General features: G+C 48.3%; 1 protein-coding gene across 2 annotated transcripts; it reads right to left on the bottom strand.

The window, feature by feature from the left end:
* Nucleotides 1-1,747: 1,747 nt before the first annotated feature.
* Nucleotides 1,748-20,572, bottom strand: LOC114004159 (somatomedin-B and thrombospondin type-1 domain-containing protein-like). 2 transcript variants are annotated; one of them, XM_039382337.1, is made up of 5 exons: nucleotides 18,643-20,572; nucleotides 8,484-8,678; nucleotides 7,478-7,556; nucleotides 6,059-6,235; nucleotides 1,748-2,622 (listed from the first exon to the last, which is right to left on the bottom strand). In XM_039382337.1, the coding sequence occupies exons 1-5, from the start codon at nucleotides 18,797-18,799 to the stop codon at nucleotides 2,505-2,507; spliced, it is 726 nt and encodes a 241-aa protein (XP_039238271.1). In that variant the 5' UTR covers nucleotides 18,800-20,572; the 3' UTR covers nucleotides 1,748-2,504. The 2 variants fall into 2 exon arrangements, with proteins under 2 accessions (XP_039238271.1, XP_027607699.1); XM_027751898.2 differs by lacking the exon at nucleotides 18,643-20,572 and adding an exon at nucleotides 11,214-14,135.
* Between the last annotated feature and the right edge of the window lie 440 nt (nucleotides 20,573-21,012).

Raw genomic sequence — 21,012 nt, 5'->3', positions numbered from 1 at the left:
CCAATGGTGGAAGGTTTTCAGCGTTGTCATGGGAACGGCTCTGCTCCTTGGAGAGCAGCCTCTCCTCCATGTGAGGCTGCCTTGCTTGTTTACTGTACAAAGCCATTTTTCGGGAGCGTTTTGCCTTGGATTTCCAATAGCCTCACCTTTCCTAAAACTCAGGTAGTAGAAATTATGGAGATTATGATGGATGGTGATAAAGCTTCCAGAGGGAAACAGGCAGGACCCAGTATGTGTCAACAGCACGAGCTCATTTTCATTTGCCAGAAAAGTGATCTGACAGCTTCATTATCTACTTAAAAGGCTCACTCTTGCTCACTCTCACACACACACACTTCCTTCCCCCAGGAATTTACCAACAGGATTTGTTTGTGCAGTCACACAAGGTGTGGAGGTGAAGCCAGCACACGGCACAGCCCTTTTTAGGATGTGCTGATGCAGAGACATTTGCAATGTCTTGTTTCATCAAGTGACAGCCTGTGCAGAAATACAGCTGTTATGAGAGCCCCTCGGGGGCTAATTCTTTCGTACTCCTGCATGCCCAGGCTACAGTGACAGGAGGAAAGCACTGTCCTACCATGCCACCACCAGCAGCTCTTGACAGCACCTCATGTTATCAGCTCTCGGGGATGAGGCAGCAGCAAAGAAAACCCCTGTGGAAGACTTCAATTTTTTAGGCATTACTAAGCAAAAATTGCATCTTTTATAGCTTCAGTCCTCAATTCTGAAAGCATCTGGTAAAAGCAGGGTTTCGTGTGATCAAGAGTTTGGGTAGATTTTGAAAGTAAAAAACATTTCCAATAGCTGGCTCCTTTCTGTTCCTGAAATGACCACCCCCCTCTGTAGGGCCCTGTGGCTCAATAAGGGGCTTCTGCAGGACAAGGAAAACCTTCCAATGACTAAATGCTATTCTGATTACAGATCCCCTCCAAGGGATGAAACTGGCTTTCAGTTTGACAGAAATCTTCACCGCAAAAACCGGAATGACATTCTACAGTTATTTATTCCCAGCCCATTTCTGGGATCACATCCCTCCCCTCACACGCCAGCAAGTGCTCCTGGGACAGCCACAAGTTCATCACAGGTTATGTGACACAGTGAAGTACAAGACTTTTTTTTTTTTTTTGGTCTTAAAATCTTGCTACTCTGGGATGAGATTATCCTCCTGTGAGTCATTAATCCATGGCCAGCTTGTAACACACAATGAGAAGCAGAACCCTGCTCTCAAATCCCTTCTGTACTGGCCAAGGACATCAGGCACTTTCTGAACGCTCAGCACCCACCACACGCCTCAGTGCTCATTCATGTCTCCATGCAAGACCTTCAGCATGGTCATTAGATGGTTTTTGTGATCCTATTCCAGACTAGAACTGAACTTGAGCATTAAAACTCTGCTGGAGCCAGCCCCAGCCTCTCACCTGGGTGTGACAGACGGAACGACCTCGACCTCGCCCTGCAGCGCCTCTGCCCCAAAGCACAAGTCCTGTCTGTAATTTTGGTTTTAAGCAGACTCAGAAGCATGTGTATAACAAAAGAAATATCACATCCGCTTCTGCACAGTGGTAGGTCGTGGTGCTGCACTTCCACTGGGAAATCCTGAGTAGTTCTGGAACTGGGCAGCAGAGACTTTTCCTTCAGCCTGACCTGCTGGAGCTAAGGAGTCAGTGGCAAGCCTGAAAAAATTAGGGAGGTTCAGGTGCTAAAGAGATGGCATCACACAGATTAATCAAACAGACAGACACTGGGATAATATCTTCAGTCTCCTTTATTTTCATTTATAGAAAAGTATGAATAGAAATCAGCAGATTTTAAGGAAAATATTTCAAATATTTCCCAGTCAAAACCACAAGGCTATAGTCAGTCCTTCCTATTTAGAGCCCCAGGACTGCACTGCATTTTGGGGCAACTCAAGAGATGCTCCTGGAAACCTTAAGTCCAAGGGCCAATTTGTCCCTGATATCTGCTATTCTCACAGATTTGAGCAGACTCATTTCTAAGTTCTGACATTAACTCAGCAGTGCAAGATCAACCCTCTGTAAGAATGAGGGTCAGTATGAAATGATGAGACCAGGGAGGGTGAAAACAGAAGGAAAAGATACACAAGCACAAGCAGGAAGCATCCACAAAGTGCTATTGCCATGAAAAGGAGGCACTTGAATTAATTTACTTTGTATTGTTGATTCTTCGTTGAGACTTTAGAAAAAGAATAATTAAACCTGGGTTCTTATGGCCTTTATTGTCGTATTTGTTATTTGGTAAATTCTCTATCCTCTCAAGAAAGGAGGGATTTGCAAGAAGTCATCAGGGTCAGACATGTCTCTCTCAGGGAAGAAAGAGACTGGCACTTCCCAGCCAGCCTGATTTCTTTGGAAATCGAGGAGCACAGACAGACAGAGGACTCCGGGTGCCCCCTCTGACACGGAGCAGTCGCTGCTTTGCCCAGGGCTCCCGCTGCTGCCAGAGGAGGCACCACAGCCCCGGTGCACTGGGGCTGCCTGGGGAAGTCAGATGAACAAGAAGCTGTGAACAGAAGGGCAGGAGCAAGTGTCCAGCTGGCGAATTCTCCTCCAGGTTCCCTTGCATCGAGGGTTCCCCACCGCCTGCCAGTGCAACAGCTGATTCCTGAAACACAGTCACCAGAGGGAGACAGTAAATAAGCTGCACCCCCACTGCAGGGCAGTCACAACGAGGCCTTAAATCACCCAGGAAATCCCATTTAGTTTGACAACATCCATTTTCACTCCATGGCCCCAACTCTGCCTTTCTACCAATGTGAAGAGGCAGCAGCCACACGGAGGCTTGTAGGTTGTACAAGTGTGAAGCAAAACCTCTCAGCCACAGAAACGGAGATTTTGGCTGTAGCACTGTGCCCATTCCCAGATTTTAGCATTCAGCAGTTTAAGGGAATTCCTCACATCACTGTTTTCCAGCCCTGACCTTTGGAGAAGCACAAATACCACAACTAGATCAACTCTGGCCTTGTGCAGAGCGCTGCCCACAGATAGCCCAGCAGACCCCCAGCTCTCTTTGGTTTACAGTTCTGTGGAAACTGGAATTACTGTTCTAGCTCCACCAAGATAACCCTGCCCTTGGCTTAATGAGGTGTCATGCTCCAGAGCCGGGATTTATGTGTCACACATGGCTGGAAAAAGCTCGCTGTATTTTTCTTTTGGCTCAGGGTCATTTCAAAATACCAGATTCTGAGGATTAAGATCCCAGATAAAGCAGGCTGTGCACAGAGCAGTCCCATACCCTTCAAAACTCTGGGCTGCAGCTTTACCTTTACTTCTTAAACACATAAGCTCAACTTGCTTACTCTCATCTTGCTGGTAGGGAAGGCAAATACTGACTTTGCTATAAAACAGGTTAAATCAAGTCCATCCATCCTCTCTGTCCCTCTGCCCCACAACATGGGCACAAACTGCTGAAGTCTGGACATTCATGTGCTGCAAGCACCACATCTTGCTCCAGATGATGAGCAGCTGATCCTCCAAGACACAGGGTAACAGTTTCACAGATGTCAAGTCTGTGCTTTATTTGTACATCTTCTAGAAGAGGGTCCAAAATTAGTAGATCTACTTCCCAGCTCAATGCTCTGCCTTGTCTATCCCATAACCTTCTAGAACAAAAAAGGCAATGCAAGCTAGATTATCCTAGCTATCCTCACCTGGTGGCCCCAGATCTGGCCATACACCAAGGACTTTGAGAAACATCCTAAGCTTGCATAACAGGGGTTAAAATAAAATAGCTTCTTCTACAGAGTGGGAGACAGGTGGAAGGCAGAGATAACAAGCATCTCTCTTCAACTTGAGACATTTATAAGCCAGACTCCACTTAGACACAAGAAGATAATTAGGAAATACTCATCAAAATATACCAGCATTGCTGAGTTTATTTTAAACTCTGTCAGCTGTTTTCCTTCCTGAGAGTCACTCTTGGAACAATATTTCAAGGAACCAAACGCTGGCACGAGGGGGAAGCCAAGCACAGGCACGGCGTGGGTGGGACGCTGTGCACGTGGAGACCTGGGACTGCACGAGGACAGGGCACAGCCACACCCTGCCCACGGCTCTGGGTGCAGCCACACCAGCAGAAAGTCCAGCTGAGGGTGCACTGAGTGACTTGTGAGCTGATGGAGAAAAACTCAGCACGTGCTGCATCCCAGACTCTGGCATCAGCTTTGGCCTCCCACTGTCCCCTTTCTCAGGGCAGCACCTTTCTTTACAAGCATCACATTTATGCCCTCCACATCTGGACAGCAAATCCCAGCCCGAGGGGCCCCAGAGCACTGCTCTCTCACAAGCCTGAATGCTCACATATGCCCCTTTGAATAACAGAAAGCAGAAGCCTTTTCACAGACATTTCTCTCATCTCACTCAATGGCTGTTCCCAACAGTCCAATTTCTTCTCAAGAGATCACAGAAGTCAGCTTTTTCCTTCAAGATCTGGTAAAAAAAATATATTGTTTCTGGAAACAAATGAGAGGATAGCTCTGCTCACATAAACAATATACCTATAGTAAATACTTCACTTGAGATGCTGATAACAAGAAAATCAAGCAAGATACTGAGCCCTGGACAACCTCCTTGACCCACCACTCTAAGGTCAAACAGTGACACAGACAGTTTCTAGGCTCTGCTCAATTCTGATGAATTTAAACTACCTGCTGAGCCATGGGCTGAGTCCTGACTTCAGTGAACCAGTCACCATTCACCCCAACTCTGTTATTGCTGCCTCCCTCCTGCTTTCAGCCTGCCAGCATTTGAGGATCAGATCATCATTCCTACAGGACACAGCCCCCTTTCCTTTGTGCTTCCGTTCCACATACAGCAGTGTTCACCAGATCAGGTGATGACAATGCCCCCCTCTTTCTGTAGCCCAGTACAGAAATGAATTCCTGAAAATATTTTTATTTCACTTAATCTGATGCTCCTGACTGGTTCCAGAGTTTTAGTAAATAACATTATTGCAAGCTTTTATAATCATTTACAGGTTGAATGCAGGTAAGAGCTACTCCTGGCCACACCAGGATTTTTTCCTTCCTTATCTAAAAGCTTACATAACAAGCTGAAGAGGGAAGGAACAAACTCCAAAGTGACTTCCTCATCCTGAAAGCCTGAGAAAAACCCTGCCCACAAAGGCCATTATTGGCAGTCTTGGTAGTGCAACACATTGTGTGTTTCAGGCCTGACAATCCTAGTTTAGAGTTTCTAATTCAAACCAATGTGCTTATTCCAACATTTATATAAGTTTTAAATATATCCCTGCCCAGCACTGATGGGCAATGATTTTCTCAGGCAGGGCTGCTAATCAGCTTCAGAGGATGCCTTTAATAAACCAGCAACGGGGTTAGGAGTATCAGGATTAAGGCAGTGCAGAACTGTGCCTCCAGTGACCACCACAGAGGTTTGGGAACCAGGACCCCTCCATTGCTGACTCTGCCCCAGAGGTGTTTCACAGCTTCAAGCCATTCCCTTCATCTTTGCCAGAGTCTGCCCAATTTCTACAACCTGGGTGGTGCAAATCAATCACCCCAAAGCTTCTTTAGCTCTCCAGGGAAAGGATGCTGAATGTACAGAGACTTACCAGTACTTCCATCCAACCTCAGATGCCAGCACATACCCCAAGTCCCTAAGGCAGCTACCATTCACCACAAGTACTCAAAAAGGGTCACTTGGAGAAACAAAATCCCCAGTGCTGAAAAATCAGAAACAGAATTGGCTTTATTTGACATCTGACAGGACTATTAACCTTAGAAGCCTGGCTGGAGTGTCTTTAAAACAAAAAAACTCCACAACTGTGCCACCCTAAAGCCAGTGAGATTTAGCAGACTAAGGGCAGGTACTCCCACATCCAGTCCTGGTTCTGCCCTGGTTTAATACATGAGCTTCACCAGGTCATTTCAACTCTTCAAGAAACTCATGGTATGCAAAAAGGAGCAGTGAATATATGTAGAGTGCTCCACAGAGCTCCATGCAGCACCTTGGGACACTGGAACAAGAGGATCAAGGGAGAAGAATGAAAAATTCAACATGAAAACAAAAGCTAAAACTCTTACTTTCTGCTCCCGGTGCCATCCCCGGAGCAATGCTGACTTCTGGAGTCCAGGGCCGGGTGCTGACACTCCACACAGACCGTGTGGCCCTCCCTGAGGTAGCGCATCCAGCGGGTGTACGAGTGGTGGCTGTGCAGGCAGCCCGGCGTGATGGCCACCAGCTGGAACTCAACACAGTACCTGCAAGCAAAGTCACTGAGAGGGTCAGTCAGCTCAATGACCAGGCTAGAGCCCTCCACAGGACTGCCAGACTAAACTGGAAGACCATAGATCACTAATTAAGAAAAACCGAACCAAACCAAAAAAAACCCCACACCCGAGGTCATTAAAAGCAGAACACGTGGTGTGCTTGCATTTTAATAAGGTTAAATAGGGAATAAAACTACTCTGCTGGTGCTTTCAACTGACATGTCAAAAATACAAATAGAGACACAGATTGGTCAAGCATTTGACTAATTTAATTCCAAGCCTGGTATCCATTTGCTGAGCCACACTTTCTCTACCAACTCCTATCTGTTACCTGTAATGGGTTTTGTACAGCAGCTTGTGACAGAACCTAAGAGTCAGTCTGTAAAGGTTTTCCTGTCATGGTCTCCCTCCTAAGAGAGTGAGGCTGTCACATCTCAGTGGGAGGACAACCAGACTGACACAGTACTTCTATGCTTCTGATTTTAGCCAAACCTGAGAAAGAAACAGGCAAAGCCCAGGGACTGCAGGAAGAACCCCTGGGGAATCACCAGTTTGCAAGGCTGTGTATGAGGGGTTACAGGGTGGAAGATAACCTTTCCCATCAGCACTGTGTCCCTGCTAGCAAGGAGCCCAATTGGGAAAGAGGAGGACTGGGAAGGTTGATGCCAGCTCCCTGTGTTTGAGGCACCAGCCTGGAGGCAGGGCAGCACACACAGACATGGCAGAAGGTGAAAAGCAACAGAGCTTTTAGCACAGCCCTGCCTGTACCTGTGCTGTGAAACAATGCTGCAGGGGAAAACAGGCAATGTTACAGCCAAGAGGGACTGAAATGGGAGAGGGATGTGCTTCCCATGCAACAAGACAGCAAACTGGCCCCTGAGAATTTACCCCATTTATGCAAAGAAGTGCAAAGTGCACCAGATTCTACACTGAGAAGAGCTGAAGTGAATGGTCTTTGGCTTTTTGATCACATGAACACCAGTGACACCATGAACGAAGAGATGAATTTCAGCCCTGTACTGGCCTCACATCAAGGCAAACCCCCAACCTTCCGAGGCCCTGCAGACAGGGCTGGGGCTGAGGGGACAGCAGGGCCCTGCTCCAGTGAAGTGCTGCCGTTCTGCTGGGGAACACTGGCTCTGAGTGGCGAAAAGCTGGGCCACAAACTGCAACCAGAGAGACTCTGCGGGTGGAATACAACTGAGTCCCTGGGCCCAGCCTCCTCCAACTTACCCTGCTCTTTCCTTGCCATCAGCTGCAGATCTTTTCTTCCTCGCTTTTCCAAACCCTCCCGTAGTTATTAATGCTGGGACTGTGTTTACCAAAGAGAAAGGGTACAGAGCGTCAGTGGCAATGCTGCACTAAGGCTCCTCACGTCTGCAAAACAGCAAAGATGGGCTTTTAATGTCACAGGGTTTTATCTTCAGCAGGAGACAAAAACAACTCTAACTTTGTATTTTCGTATTAGCCATGACAGTCAACCATTTCACTGGAAAGAGAATCTGTAGAGCTGCCAGATTTTAGCCTGAGCAGAGTAAGCCTACTTGTAGGCACATCCAAAAGACAGAGAGGGAGACAACGTTCACTTAATGCCCACTCTCAACAGGTTTGAAGTCAGCTGCTGCTGACATCCAGACTGGGCAAATTTTGACCCCAAAATCAGCAAAAATGACAAGTAATTCTTCTAAAACTCGGTAAAGGTGTGTCATGAAAAGCTGATTTGAACCAACTAAAATCAGGTTTTTTCTCCAGAAACTATTTGGAGGTCTCCTCTGCCTGCACTCTGCTCCAGTGCAGAGAAGTAATATCTTGTCTGACAGGTATTGCTCCTTTGTGACTTTTTGCAGATAACACATAAAATAAAATAAAAAAAAAATATATAAATGACAAAAAAAAGTATTCAACATCCACTTACAGAAGTTTTAAACAGACATATATCTGCCAACCCTATCAAAATTGCCAGAGATTTACGCTTGTATAAGTGAGAGCACAACAGGCCTGTAATATCTCACTTTTGAGCAGGACACAGCTAATGGCAGGCACCACCTCCAACACTGGGAAGGACACATGGAAGCCCTGTGTGAAGAGCTCAGTTCTCACTTACCCAGGCAGGGCCAGGGCAAACAGGCTGGTGCCTGAAAACAACTCTTCAAATATAGTGAAGACCAGCTCTGCTGACCCAAACCAGAGTCCTCCCCACAATCACCCCCCCAGATACTTTTATTTTCAGCAGACTCACTCAGGGACTGTTTGCACTCTGTTCCTTGCTGAGTCCAGTACTCCACACAGCCAGCCCTCTCCTCCAGAGCAGGACATGCCTCTGCCCCGTTCCTGGGCTCCTGGACAATGTGCCTCGTCCGGACCCGATACGTTGTCTTGCAAGGCTCTGCACAGCCACTCCAGGGGCTCCACTGAGATACCACACAGGGGATAACTGGAGGAAGAGTAACAAAAAGGGGGTGTGGAAGGTTAAAGGAGTGATGCCAGTAACATGCCTTCTCCAGAAAAGACATTTTTTGACATAGCTCAGTACAACCTTCCTTATTTCAGACCTGTCCCACAGTTGTGTTGGGCAGTTCCCAGCAGTTCTCCTCCCAGGAGATCATCTGCCCAGGCTCCAGCCAACCAACACAACCCGACAACCAAGAACAATTGCTTTGGAGAAAAACACTTGCAGGTCGGCCTAGACTCATACATTACTTCCCCCACACATATTCTCAGTTGGCTTCAGTCCCTCTCCTTGCATTTCTGCACCTTGTGCCCAAGCTGGGTCAGTGTAGGACAACACACCCTGCCAGGACCTCCAGTGTTAGTTGTCAGGGAACAGGGGTTCACTCCCTTGCTGGTTCAGCCCTCAGGTGCCTCAGGCACACAGAGCTGCTGAAGGCCAGCCCACACCCCTGTGAACACACTGAGCCAAGGGCTGCCTTCCACCAAAGTCCCTGTGAGCACCTGAGGCAAACCCCCCATGCGTGACCCCCGATGCTGAGCTCAGGCATGAGGAACTCCCTGGTTCCCAGCCCAGCTCCCCTGCTGCTCTATCACTCAGTTTAAAGATGTGGATGAGCCCATTCAAACACATTAAGAAGAGCCACCGTGCTCAGCACCTACAGCAACAGACATTACCAACTTACAAGGGCATGCACAACCCTGGGGCCCAATGATTTCAGTGGAACACGACCTGCTGAATGCTGGGACAAATCCCAGCCTTTCTGAGCAGCTCAGGCTTGATACTTCAATTTATTCTCCCTCAGAACACAGACAAACCTAACTACAGCATTAACCTCACTGGAAAATGCATTTGTCTTCAGAAACTTTAGGATGATCATTCAAATGCTACTGCTCTTCTTTTTTGTCTAAAGGCAACACAAACAGCTTTTTAAACCTATTCAAAGACTAGACATTACATCAATTATCTAAGTAATTGCGACATTTCTTATATGCAGCAACACACCACAAATGAGCCTTTGCATCGGACTGTAGGCTACCCAACTTTATCATCCTTTTAAGCATTTGGTTTGATCAGAATATTGTGCTCTTCAGTTTGGTTTGGTGTCAGTTATTAATGCATTTTCTTTAATATTTGGCTTTACAAGTCAGTTTGATAAAGTAGCTCTTGAGTAGAAAAGAAAGAAAACTACTGGAAAAGGTTAGGCTGTGGAGGCAATACAAGTCAAAGCAGAGCTGAGTCCCTGACCTCCAGGACAAACAAATCACAAGAAATAACACAGAAACACCTCACCCAGCAGAGCAGCAGCTCTGCCAGCTCACAGTGAGCAGGCACTGCTGTACCTCAGGGAGCAGGTGCTGCTGTTCCCTGGGGAGCAGCTGTCCCTTCAGTGCCTGACCACATCCTGCCAACACATTTTCCTTATTACTCAGCTAATGAATCAGCTGTATGAATAGACACAAGAGGCTCCTGTCCATCCCACTTATCCCTGACAACTGCCAAGAGCAGCAGGATTCGGACACAGAGGTGCTGAGGGAGCAGCTGAGAGCCCAATAGTTGTCAGGCACCAAAGGCATGGGGGCATCCAGCACCAACACCATCCTGAACAGCCCCAGCAGCAGGGGAGCCCAGTGCACGGCCCTGCAGCGCTGGGTGTCCTTCCTCGGGAGGGGAGAGGCAGGTTTCAGGGATCCCAGCAGCCCCACTTCATGCTCCCTGCTGCCCTTGGGAGCTGTGGGTCTACAGGTCTGCCAGCCTGGCCTCATCCACAGACATATCTTGTATAAATCACTCCGGAATTAACCTATTCCCAACCCATTTTCCAGCTCTGTGTTGAAAGGAAAAGGACAAATCACAGGAACGTGTGCCCATCTGCCTAGAGCACAACTCTGCTTTGGCACAGCTATGCAGGTTTGAAATCAAAGGCATTATGTGAGCGGTAAGGATCCTTGAGGATGCTGTTTGTGGGAAGGGAGTTCCGTTCCACTTACTAAAGTAACTTTTCTCCTTAATTGACATCCACACTTAGTAGAAGACGTCCCTGGAGGGAGCACTACTGTGCTCCCCGGGACCCCGACACAGCCGCACGGGCATCGGGGTCCAGGCTCTCGCCAGGGGAAACCTGAAGCTGCAGCTGCCGATGCCTTTTGCAGGACAGCACGGACTGACAGGAGCAGCGGATCTGATCCCATCCACGGTAATTCAATCCACAAGAGGGAAAGGGGGATTCTGACTTAGGAAACGTCCCGTTTCACGCTTCTGTCCTGTAGGAAGACGCAGCAGCATCCTGACCTGCCCAGCGAGCTCCTGCTCCAACGGGACCCCGGCGGGACCCGGCACCTCCGAGAGCCACGGCCCAGGTGGGGAGCGGAGCGCCCGCAGCATCCCCGCTCCTTCGGGCGCCCGCAGCCCGCCCGCCCTCCCCACGAGCCGCGACGGTGCCCGGACACGCGGCCAGAGCCCGAGGGGGGCACGGACCGCTCCGCTCGGGGGCTGCCCAGCCCAGCCCCATCCCCTCACCCGGGCAGGTCTCGGCATAGTCGTGGCAGCAGTCGAGGGTGCGGACACACGCCTGGTCGCAGTAGCAGGGCCCGGTGGAGCCGTCGGGCCGCCGGCCGGTGCTCAGGCAGGCGGGGTCGCGGCCGGGGCAGCAGAGCCCGCGGGCCGCACACCCGGCGGGCAGGGCCGGCGGCAGCAGCAGCAGCAGCAGCAGCGGGATCCAGCGGGGGCTGCGGGCCATTGTCCCGCACCGCCCGCGCTCCCACACCGGCGGGAGCTGCGGCGGAGGGGCCGGGCCGGGCCGGGCGGGGCCGGGGCGAGTCCTGCGGCGGCCGCTCCCCCGGGATCAGCGAGTGCCGGCCCGGGCAGAGCCCCCCGTGCCGCTGTCCCGTGCCCAGCCCTGAGCCGCAGCCCTGTGGCAGCAGGTGCTGCTCACACCAACACCCTCCTCTCCCGCCGCACCCGACAGTCCCACTCCTGCAGACTTTTCAAACCGCAGGTATCATTTCTGCACTGACTGCTGGCACTTACCCGCCAGAGTATCATAAAGATTATCACCAAAAACGGATGATAAAAGAGACAATTTTTTGCCTGATTTGACTCCAGCATACCTCAGCAGCCATTAAAAACCTGAAAGTACTTCATTCCCAGTACAGCAGCTCCTGAGGAACACGATCCAGCTGGCTATTCTGCCTCTCTACAGAATTACTCTGAATTTTCTGCTTACTTTGAAACGTAAGAAGCTCAAAGTGATTACAACCACTCCTGTGAATTATTTAGCTATTCAGTAGGAAGCAAAAGGCTTTACTGTAACTTTTTATCAAAGAGGCTTACTCTTAAATATTGATCACAACAGATGTTATACCTTGCTAAACACTGAACTGGGATTTATAAAACCCACCCACTGATTTTTTGCAAGTGATTATGCTGTTGTACTAACAGTGGGTATGGGCAGAATGTTCCCACTTCAGGGAGACTGCAGCAAAGATGCTTCTGGAGAAACAGAAAATAACATTAGAAGACAGGCTAACACCTTCAGCATGTGCAGTGCTGGAGGCTTGTATGCAGAGGAGATGTGGCACTGTGCCAGCTCGGGCAGAACATGGTAAAATGCTCCAAAAAGATAAGAAATAAAAGGAACTTCAGCTTCTTTGTATATCAGTAGATGTCTGCAGCAAAGGACAGATGTCTCGTTTTCTTGGCAGTGGTCAGATACTGTCACCTTGGAAATTGCACGTGTGACAAATCCTGCAGTGGGAAAGAGGCAAAAAGGCCAGGAGAGGAAAGAGAAGAGCACTGGAAATTAGAGGCCATGGGGTCTAGGAAGTAGGAATTAAACGATACCAGGAGTTAATTCCTGTCTCTGCCAGTGAGTCACTCCCCATGTGACCTCAGGTAAGTCATTTAACCAGTGAATGTCTCATTCTTGATCTAGAACAGGAAGGACATTCAAAAGGAGATTGCATTACTCAGCTAATTAGTTAACACAAACCAGAGGCCTGTGTGGCTCTTGTGCAATTCCCTGTGGGGCAGCAACAGAGCACAGTTCCCAGGACCAGCACTCCTGCTTCCATGCTCCCCATCCCCCTGCCAACATTTGGTGAGGTAGGAGGAACACCTTCCCACTGTTCTGAGACACACAGAACTGCCTGAATAAAAATTAGCTTCTGAAAGCAATGAGGCCACACAAAGACTGCAATTTTGACTGACCCTGTGCTGTTAGGAAAGTTGCATCTGGGTCCAGGCATCTCAGTAGGGTTTATATTCAATCCCCCAGCCAAATTCTTGGGAGCAAACTTTGTTTCTCATCTCACATTCCTGCAGTGAAAGCAGTTCTCCCTTGTTCTGGTTTGACATAGCCCTAAGGATTTCTTAGGATTTGGGGTTTTTTTACCATCTTTAGAGCCTGCCAGGGAATGTCAAAGAAGACAAGGAAACATGGCCCAAGCCATGCTGGACCACATCAGCCCAGGAAGAGATTTCTTGCAAGACAACTGCTGAGTCTAAAAGTGTGTCTGTTGGCCCTGTGAGGAGTATTGGAGCCAAGCAAATGTGCTTTAATAGAAAGGAAATGTGGCTAGTCCATTGCACAGGGAGAGGTCAGGAGCAGAACAGCTTGCAGGGCTGTCCTTGGCAGCGGAGATTGTGTCTTCCATCCTATGGGGAACACCACGAGGCAGCTCACTAGGGCAGGTGGAAATGCAGCTTCATCAGCTTACCCAAACCCAGCTGCTCTCCTGGCTGGCCACGCCAGGCTCCTGCCCCCTCACTCACTTTCCTTCCTTAATTAAGCTGCCCTGTGCTGGAGCTGCCACTGACCCAGTTCCCAGAGGCCTCCTGCTCCCTTCATTAACTCTGAGGGGCAGGAGATGTCACAGATGGAAAGGCCCTTCCAAGGGACAAAGGGGAGCTTACTCTCACTTTTATTCTGGGTAGCTAATCCGTGTCCTTGCCTGCACTACAGGCTGATCTGTGGAATGGGGAATGCTGTCCATTACCAGCTCCGTCCTAAACTTCATTTTGCCATAACTTTCACCTCATAATAAAAAAAATATTATTTTGAAGCCTAGATAGGATTTACCAAGTTTTTAAATAGGATTTACCCTAATCCCAAGTGTTAGCCCCTTAACCTCCATGTCTCTTCACCTGATAGCAAAGGTGTCAGGATGGCAGTATTTTCTTTGCTCTGTGTTTGTACAGCTCCTTGCACTCATGCAGGATTTGAATTCTGTGTATTCCAGCAATAAGGAAACAAAAAGAACTATCATTATGCAGGACAAAAGGAAAAAAAAAAAGGTTCTGGTTTAGAGTGTCTGATTTTACTTTCCACTGTCACAGCCAAGCCTGTAAAAGCATAGAAGGAGAGTAGCCAACCAAGTGATCTGATTTCTTGGAGCTGATTTCTACAGCTATATGAGGGCCACAGGAGAGCTGGCTGCCACCTCATCCAGGGCTCTCACAAGGGATGCTCTGCTTGTTCATTACATTGCAGCAAGAAGCACCACCAGCTCCCAAGAGCCTTCCAGAACATGAGTCAAATCAACAGCAATGGCAACACCACTTGTCCAAGTGAAGGCAAAGGTCAGCATTTCCCCCTATGCGTTTGCTGCTGTGAACAGGTACTGACCTGAAAACCCCAGCAGAGTCCGTTCTGTGCCTGCTGCCTGTCCTGCCTCACACCCAGAGTGTGCCAGGGCTCCCTTTCCCAGGCTTAGAACTGAAAAGACCTTTAAACATCATTCCTCTGCTGTACAGATCTGCTGGTTTTTAGCACACAGAGATATGGGAGAAAGTTGATACCAAGCAAGATTCAGATATTTTCCTGAAGCAAATCTGAAGACAAATCAGATTATGAGCCCATCTATTTGAGATTCTTCTGTCTTTTGCCAAAGTAGAGAAGAACATTGAACCAAATAGTCCTAAACTCCAATTGCTAACGAAACCCACCCAGGATGATGATCTCATTAGGACTTAAGGGAGATTTGACCAGCACACCTGAACTAGGCTGTTGACCCAGAAACCAAAAAACATCTAATCTAAACGATTCTTAGGCCTGGATTTTTCTGTGTGTGCTCAGGAAGCCAGCAACCACTGCACACATCTTCAAATGTATCTTTGCCACCCTTGTAAAACTCCCCTTCGGCTGGCTGTAAAGAGAACCCCACAGCTCCCCAGAGTAGCAGAGGGCAGCAGCCCTCTCTGGAGCCCCACTGGATGACCAGCTGGCTCCAGCCTCTCTGCTGGCTCTCACCTCACCAGTTGTGTCCCCAGGACACAGATTCCTGAGGTACTGCTGAGAAAATCCACACCACAGCAGAGTAGTCATGGCTGAGCAAACACCTCCTTGGATTGAAACCCCAAAAGCATTCACCCTTGGTAAAGGCTTCAACACAGCAAAACTACTGTCTCCAGCAGACTCCAACACACATAAAATGCTGCACTGTAAGGCCATGGGGGAAGTCAGGCTAGAAGAGAAGCAGGGAAGTCCCACTCCTCTCATCCAGGTGTGGCCATAGGCACAGAGAACACAGATATTCTCCATCTCTCTTCTGCCAAAAGCCACTACACAACCCCATCACATACTGCCTCTCCACAGGGAGCTGGGCTGTGACTCACACAGGGCATAAAGGAAACAAACTTGTTGCCATTAAAAAGCTATTATCTTTAATGAAAGCTAGAGAAGGTTTAAAGTGGCCAGAAGTCTTACTTAGAAAATAGGAAAGATAAATACTTTAATAAAAAGCTTTTAGTGGTTTTCTGTCTGGGTGTTTTGCTTTCCCTAAGAAAAGGAAAGGAAACCAGCCAACTTTTCTGAACCTGGTACTTTCCATTTTCTTTTTGCTTTCCTAAAAGAAAACAATGGAACAATTTGTGAGAGTCTGAGCCAGGAGGAGATCCTATGAACAAGGTAAGCCATATTCCTTCCCCTAAGCAAAAGGATTTTGGACAGGTTTGCATTAAGTCAAACCTGGAAATTTTCCCTAATCTCTGAAGGCCCATGGTGACACCTGACTCCACAAAGCATTACTGGGAATCTTTTAAATCTCCAATAACCCTATGACAAAACACGCTCCCTGTCAGAAGAAACACAATTGCCTCTACCAATTCCACAAGCCTTTCCCACATTAAATCAAGAGCAGTGCCTCACTTTTCAGATTCCTCCCAAAGTAGCTCCTTTCTCATGCTTTCACAGCTGCCTTGCACCTTTGCATCCTCCTGCAGCCCACACCAAGAGGTGGCTCCAGGGGCCATCCCTCACTACCCTTCTTCCTCATTCCTATCACTGACTCGGGCTGGGCTCAGTTTCCCACTCCTGAAGCCCGAGGGATCTTGCTGCTGGTGTTTAAGGACGGAAGAGACCAACAAGAACACATATAAAACAGTCAGGGACTTCTCTCAGCAGGTCTTTCCTTAATCCAAAGAACCTGTGGCTCAACTTCTTACCTTCTTTAGCACAGACCATTTTATTCCCTTCTTATGAGGAATCTCTGATTGTGCACGAGACACTACACAAGAAATAAGAAAGGCACACACCCCCCAGAAACATCATCCCAGGTCACATCCCACAGGATCAGTGTTCCTGGTCACCATTCCTGTCCTGTCTTCCCTAAGCTGATCACTTTGGCTCATTTATTCTCAGCAGAGGAGCCTGGGACTCTGGGCCAGCATTGCTCCTCTTGAGTCACAGGGCAACAGCTGCTGCTCATAGAGGCCAGAATCCAGGCCCCTTTATTTTTTCACAAGTGGTTATGTATAAGCTATATGAAATAGCTTAAACATCTTCATTCTCTGTAACTAATAAATCTAAGAGAAACATCAAAGGTTTTGTTACAGTGGTTTTCCTAAAAGAGACAAGAAAAATGGATATTGTCCTTCCACGCAGCATAAATTTCGGGATAAATGAATTCACCCACAGCTACAGAAAAACACATTTTTTTAATTTACTGAATTGTCAAGTCATTTGAGCTGTTCTATGAGTCAGCAACTGCAAATGGGTCATCTGCAACTTGCAGCATCAGGCTCCAGGGCAACACATTCCCACTTGTCCCCTGGGACACTGTACAGTGGAGGAGCAGTTAGGGATAGTCCTCAGCACAGCTTCTTCAATGCAGTCATCATCCAGGCCACACATTTTCCACTCTGCTAAATCTCTCCCCAGTTGGTAGGAAGCAAAGCAAAGCAAATGGAAAGCAAATCCTAAAGTGGTATAGATGCTTCTTAAACAGGACACTGAAGTGTCTCTCTAATTCAAGAGCATGCTTAAATGTGGTACTTGAAATCCTGCACTGCACACAGACATAGCTGTTCCGACTAACCAGGCTCTGTAATGAGCTGGACAAGCTGCAGAAGGAGGCAGATATACTTACTAGAACTGGTCCTGCCAGTTGATTGCACCTCCTATGAAACCTTGGCTTTAAATAAATTTCTCCAGTAAACTGAACACACACTGTATTTGACTGAGACAGGTGAAATTCGAAAGACAATTGGTTTAGCACCAATATATGTTTCAGAGATTTAAATGGCCCAGTTGGAAAATAGAGCATTGCCAACATCAGCCAAGCTTTAGCTGACACTGGTAACTACATTAACAGAAGCAGCAGCTGCTTTCTGATTATCTGCTTCTCTGCAGTCCAGGTACTGCCTGTAGCACAGTCACTTTGTTTTATTCATGTCAAATTGTCAAGAAGCCAAAGAGGTCAGAGAACAGACCCCAGTTTAATCTCTGCTGTGCAGAGTTCCTGGAGTCCTCAAAGCTCCTGGTCTGATCCATGCCTCTGCCTACCAGGGATACCTGAGTGCATGGCCTTTACAGGTGCCTTGAGTCAGGCACACCTGGCACACTCTCCAACATTCAAGTGCTGTGGAAATCACTGTTCCAGTGCTGGAAGCAATACCTGATCCCACTGGGTCCTTCCCACCAAACAGTCTCACCTGTGCCATGGTTCCCATCTCTGGGGCTCTTCACTTGGCCAGTGTCTGTAGGATCAAACCCAGAACAAACGATGCCCAGTTTCTGGGCCCCTTCTCATCTTTGGAGCCACGTTGTCTCTTGCTCTTGAAATGTACCTGTTTGCCCTTGTTTTAACAGGATTATGTAGTAAATTGTCCCTTGTAAGTTATCAAAGTTACAGCGGAAATATAGAGAAGCAGATGTTTATTTGCAATAGGGCAGCAGGTGAGGAAACCAGAGGCCTTACCTACAACCAGTGCATTTCCACAGGAGATTCAAGTCCACCCATCTGCACAAATTCTCTCTCTGCACATGACAGCTGAACACTCCACAGAACATTAAGAAGCAGCACAGAACTATGATGGAAAATAGAGCTAAAAACCAAAGCATTGACCCAACCTCACCAAAGTCAACCTCAGCAGAGGGTTCTTTCATGCCTGGCATTTCTGAGTGAAACCAGCAGCAGACAGTGTAATAGCAGGGATGAAAATAAACAGAACCTGTATCACTACCTCACCTATTTAACAGCTTTATTCAATTGACACAATTTACATGACAGAAATGATCACATTTATTTTCTTAAATGAGAGCAGAAGGTGGCACGGGCAGGCACTGAGCAGTCAAGCTTTCATATTCCCTGGGCAGAACTAAGTCAGCTCTGCACTTCACAATTCAGTAAATGCAAAGAGAAAAAGATTTTGCTTTATTTTACTTGCAATAAGATGCACTGATTTTTTTCCTCTCCTCCAGAAATTAACTTTTCTTTTTCAGAAGCCACAAGCCAGGGCACCATGCATACAGCTCTCACAGGACAGGGGGACTGTTCCTAGTGTTCCAGTTCCTGAGGTCTTTGCTCCCGGTATGAGGGAAATGAAGATGAATAAACCCTGAAAGATCCTCATAACACTTCCCTCGCTACAGGGCTACCAGCCCCACCATCTCTCAGGGATCCTCTGTAGGTTTAAGGATCAGGCAAACCTAAAGCAAACCCCAACTCACCCGTGTCTGAACCCAGCGATGCATTCCTGGCGGCCTGAGAGATCCTGTCTTCTGTCACCCTTGCAGACCTCCCAGGCAGCTTTATATCTTCCTCCTCCCAGCACTTGAGCCATAGCTGGGGGAAGAACAATACTGTGATGGATAGACAGACTCCCATCAGACAGAGGGAACATCTGAGAACACCCAGATAAGGGTGAGCTTTCCTCTTCAGTGTGAGGGAGAATCATTAGGTTCATCCATGGACAGGTGCCTTTTTTAGTTTCCCTGTCACAATTCAGGCAGGGAGAAGGCAGCTCAGGAGACTGTGACCTTTCCATTTTGTTTAAAGAAAGAAGGGGAAAAAAAGGAAAAACAACAAGGGAGAACCCACTAATGCCTTTCCAGCAGCCTGCAACACAGGGCAAGATAGGCATCCACTCACAGATTGTAAGGAAAAGGCTGGGGCAGTAGGGTGGGCCATCCTCTGTGCCTGTCACATCCCATCCACACAGCCCTGATTCTGCTTTCTGGCACCAAGAAAATCCTCTGTGCTTCCTCCCTGCTCTATTCCTGCAAGTACTTTTCTCCAGTGCAGGAAAAAAAAAAAAAAAAAAAAGGCAGGAAAAGAACAGCAAGGAGCAGATTTGCAACCGCTTTATAAACTAACAAGATGAGTCGGCAGTTGACCCCTCCTCACCAAGCCTTCCACTTGCCAAAGGGCTATGGAACAGCAGGTGTACCTGGTCAGCTCTGGCAGGGAAAAAAGCCAAGTTGGTGTGCAAATGCATTCACCAAGTCACTGTAACTCCTTTTGAGTAGCGAGGCCTCACCAGCGTCCCTCTCACCCCCGCCAACGTTGCTACTTACCTTTGCAGCCAGCAACCCCACCGAGGAGAACTTCAACAGCACTTAGGTACCCAGCACATCATCCTGGATCAGAGGGAAGACTGGCAGGACCGTGCTCATAGTTCAGAGGAGTGACAGAGCGGGTTTACAGAAGGAAATCATGACCAGCAGCACAAAAACCCAAAATGTGTCACCCCTATGACACAGCAGCAGCCGCTGTGAGCGCAGGTTTAGGTAAGCTGAGGCTGAGGCGCAGGTTTAGGTAAGCCAGGAAGCAGCCAGAGATGCACATTGCTGCTGGCACCTTTGGCAAACACCCTTTTCTCCAGGCAGTTTTCCCAAGCCCTGCTACAGCGTTTCCACAGCAACATAAATTGCTGACTAACAAAAGTTCTCAGACACTTCCAGTCCTCCTCTGTAGATTTCCAAGAAAATTGCACCTATAAATATCCTGCTGTAAAGAAAAAGTGACAGCAAATACTCAAAGGAAAAGTCTGCTTTGAACCGCTGGTGTCCAGGGCCTGATCCACATCCACATCCACCGAAAAATGGATTTACTCTCAGGACAGGTCTTTCCCCATGAGGGCTATATCTCAGAGAAAAAATGTTTTTATATTCTCTTATTAGACAACATTCTTGCAAGCATGAATGGAGACCAAGCCAGTGAAACAACTACAGCACTGCTCTTGTGAGGCTGCAGATGATCTGCAGACATTTGCATGAGATGGCAACCAACTTCATTCATCAGCAGCCTGGATTTGGGAATATTGGTGGGGGTTAGGCAGTGTCCACCACTGCTGCAACTGAGCAGCAGAGAGTGAGTGCACATACTGCAGGCTGCTAAACAAGGGCAGAGGTAGAGCTCAGTATTTCTTCTCTCTGAGAAACAGTACCCAGAACTGACCTGGCTCTGTCCCAGGCCAAAGGCCAAGTACTCCAGTTTGTGTGAGCACAAGCCTCACCTGCCAGTTAAGGAGCAGCCCTGACCCAGGATGCTGTTGACTGCAGCCAGCCACAGCAGGAAGAGCAAGCAGGTGCAGAGCAGAAAAGCCTGAGCAGTGTCCTCAGGGCAGCCCTGGGTGTGGACACACCACCCTACCTCCAGGGAGGGGCTCTTGGGAAAGGGCTGCACAGAACCCACCTGGGCAAGCAGTTCCTCGTGGGGCTGGACGTGCTGACTGACCACCCTTGAGCAGCAGCTGAGCCTTCCCAGCCCGCGGGAAGGACACCTCCCATCCTGCTGTCCGTGCTGAGAGTGCACCTCCAAAGGTCCTGCTGGCCCTGGAACGGTACATGAGCCCAAGGGAATCTGCAAAGCAGAGAAATGAGGGCAGCCCCCGGATCTGGTATTTGCTTTGAGAAAAGGCTCAGGCCGTCAAGCTTATTCTGAGCACTAGAGGGAAGACTTCAAGGTGACCCATCCACAGCATTCAAAAATGAGCAGAGAAGGCAGCAGGCACAGACAAGTGCAGAGTATCTAGTGGACATTTTTCCAAATATAACACTAAAGAAATCAGGCAGATTCTCAGGTAACACAGACAGAAG

The sequence above is a fragment of the Pipra filicauda genome, unplaced genomic scaffold, assembly GCF_003945595.2.
Source record: "Pipra filicauda isolate LSUMZ 115617 unplaced genomic scaffold, ASM394559v2 scaffold265_size1292809_pilon, whole genome shotgun sequence".
Lineage (NCBI taxonomy): Eukaryota > Metazoa > Chordata > Aves > Passeriformes > Pipridae > Pipra > Pipra filicauda.
The sequence above is the reverse complement of the archived record's forward strand: the minus strand, read 5'-3'. Positions and strand labels throughout refer to the sequence as shown.

What these genes read in the sequence shown, in the direction of transcription:
- LOC114004159 (XM_027751898.2), bottom strand. Translation starts at nt 11,433, where the DNA reads ATGGCCCGCAGCCCCCGCTGGATCCCGCTGCTGCTGCTGCTGCTGCTG. An exon ending in AGAGTGCAAACAGTCCCTGA is followed by an intron (nt 7,557 to 8,483) that starts GTGAGTCTGCTG and finishes TGGTAAACACAG; the next exon opens with TCCCAGCATTAATAACTACG. An exon ending in GATGGCACCGGGAGCAGAAA is followed by an intron (nt 2,623 to 6,058) that starts GTAAGAGTTTTA and finishes ACTGTGTTTCAG; the next exon opens with GAATCAGCTGTTGCACTGGC.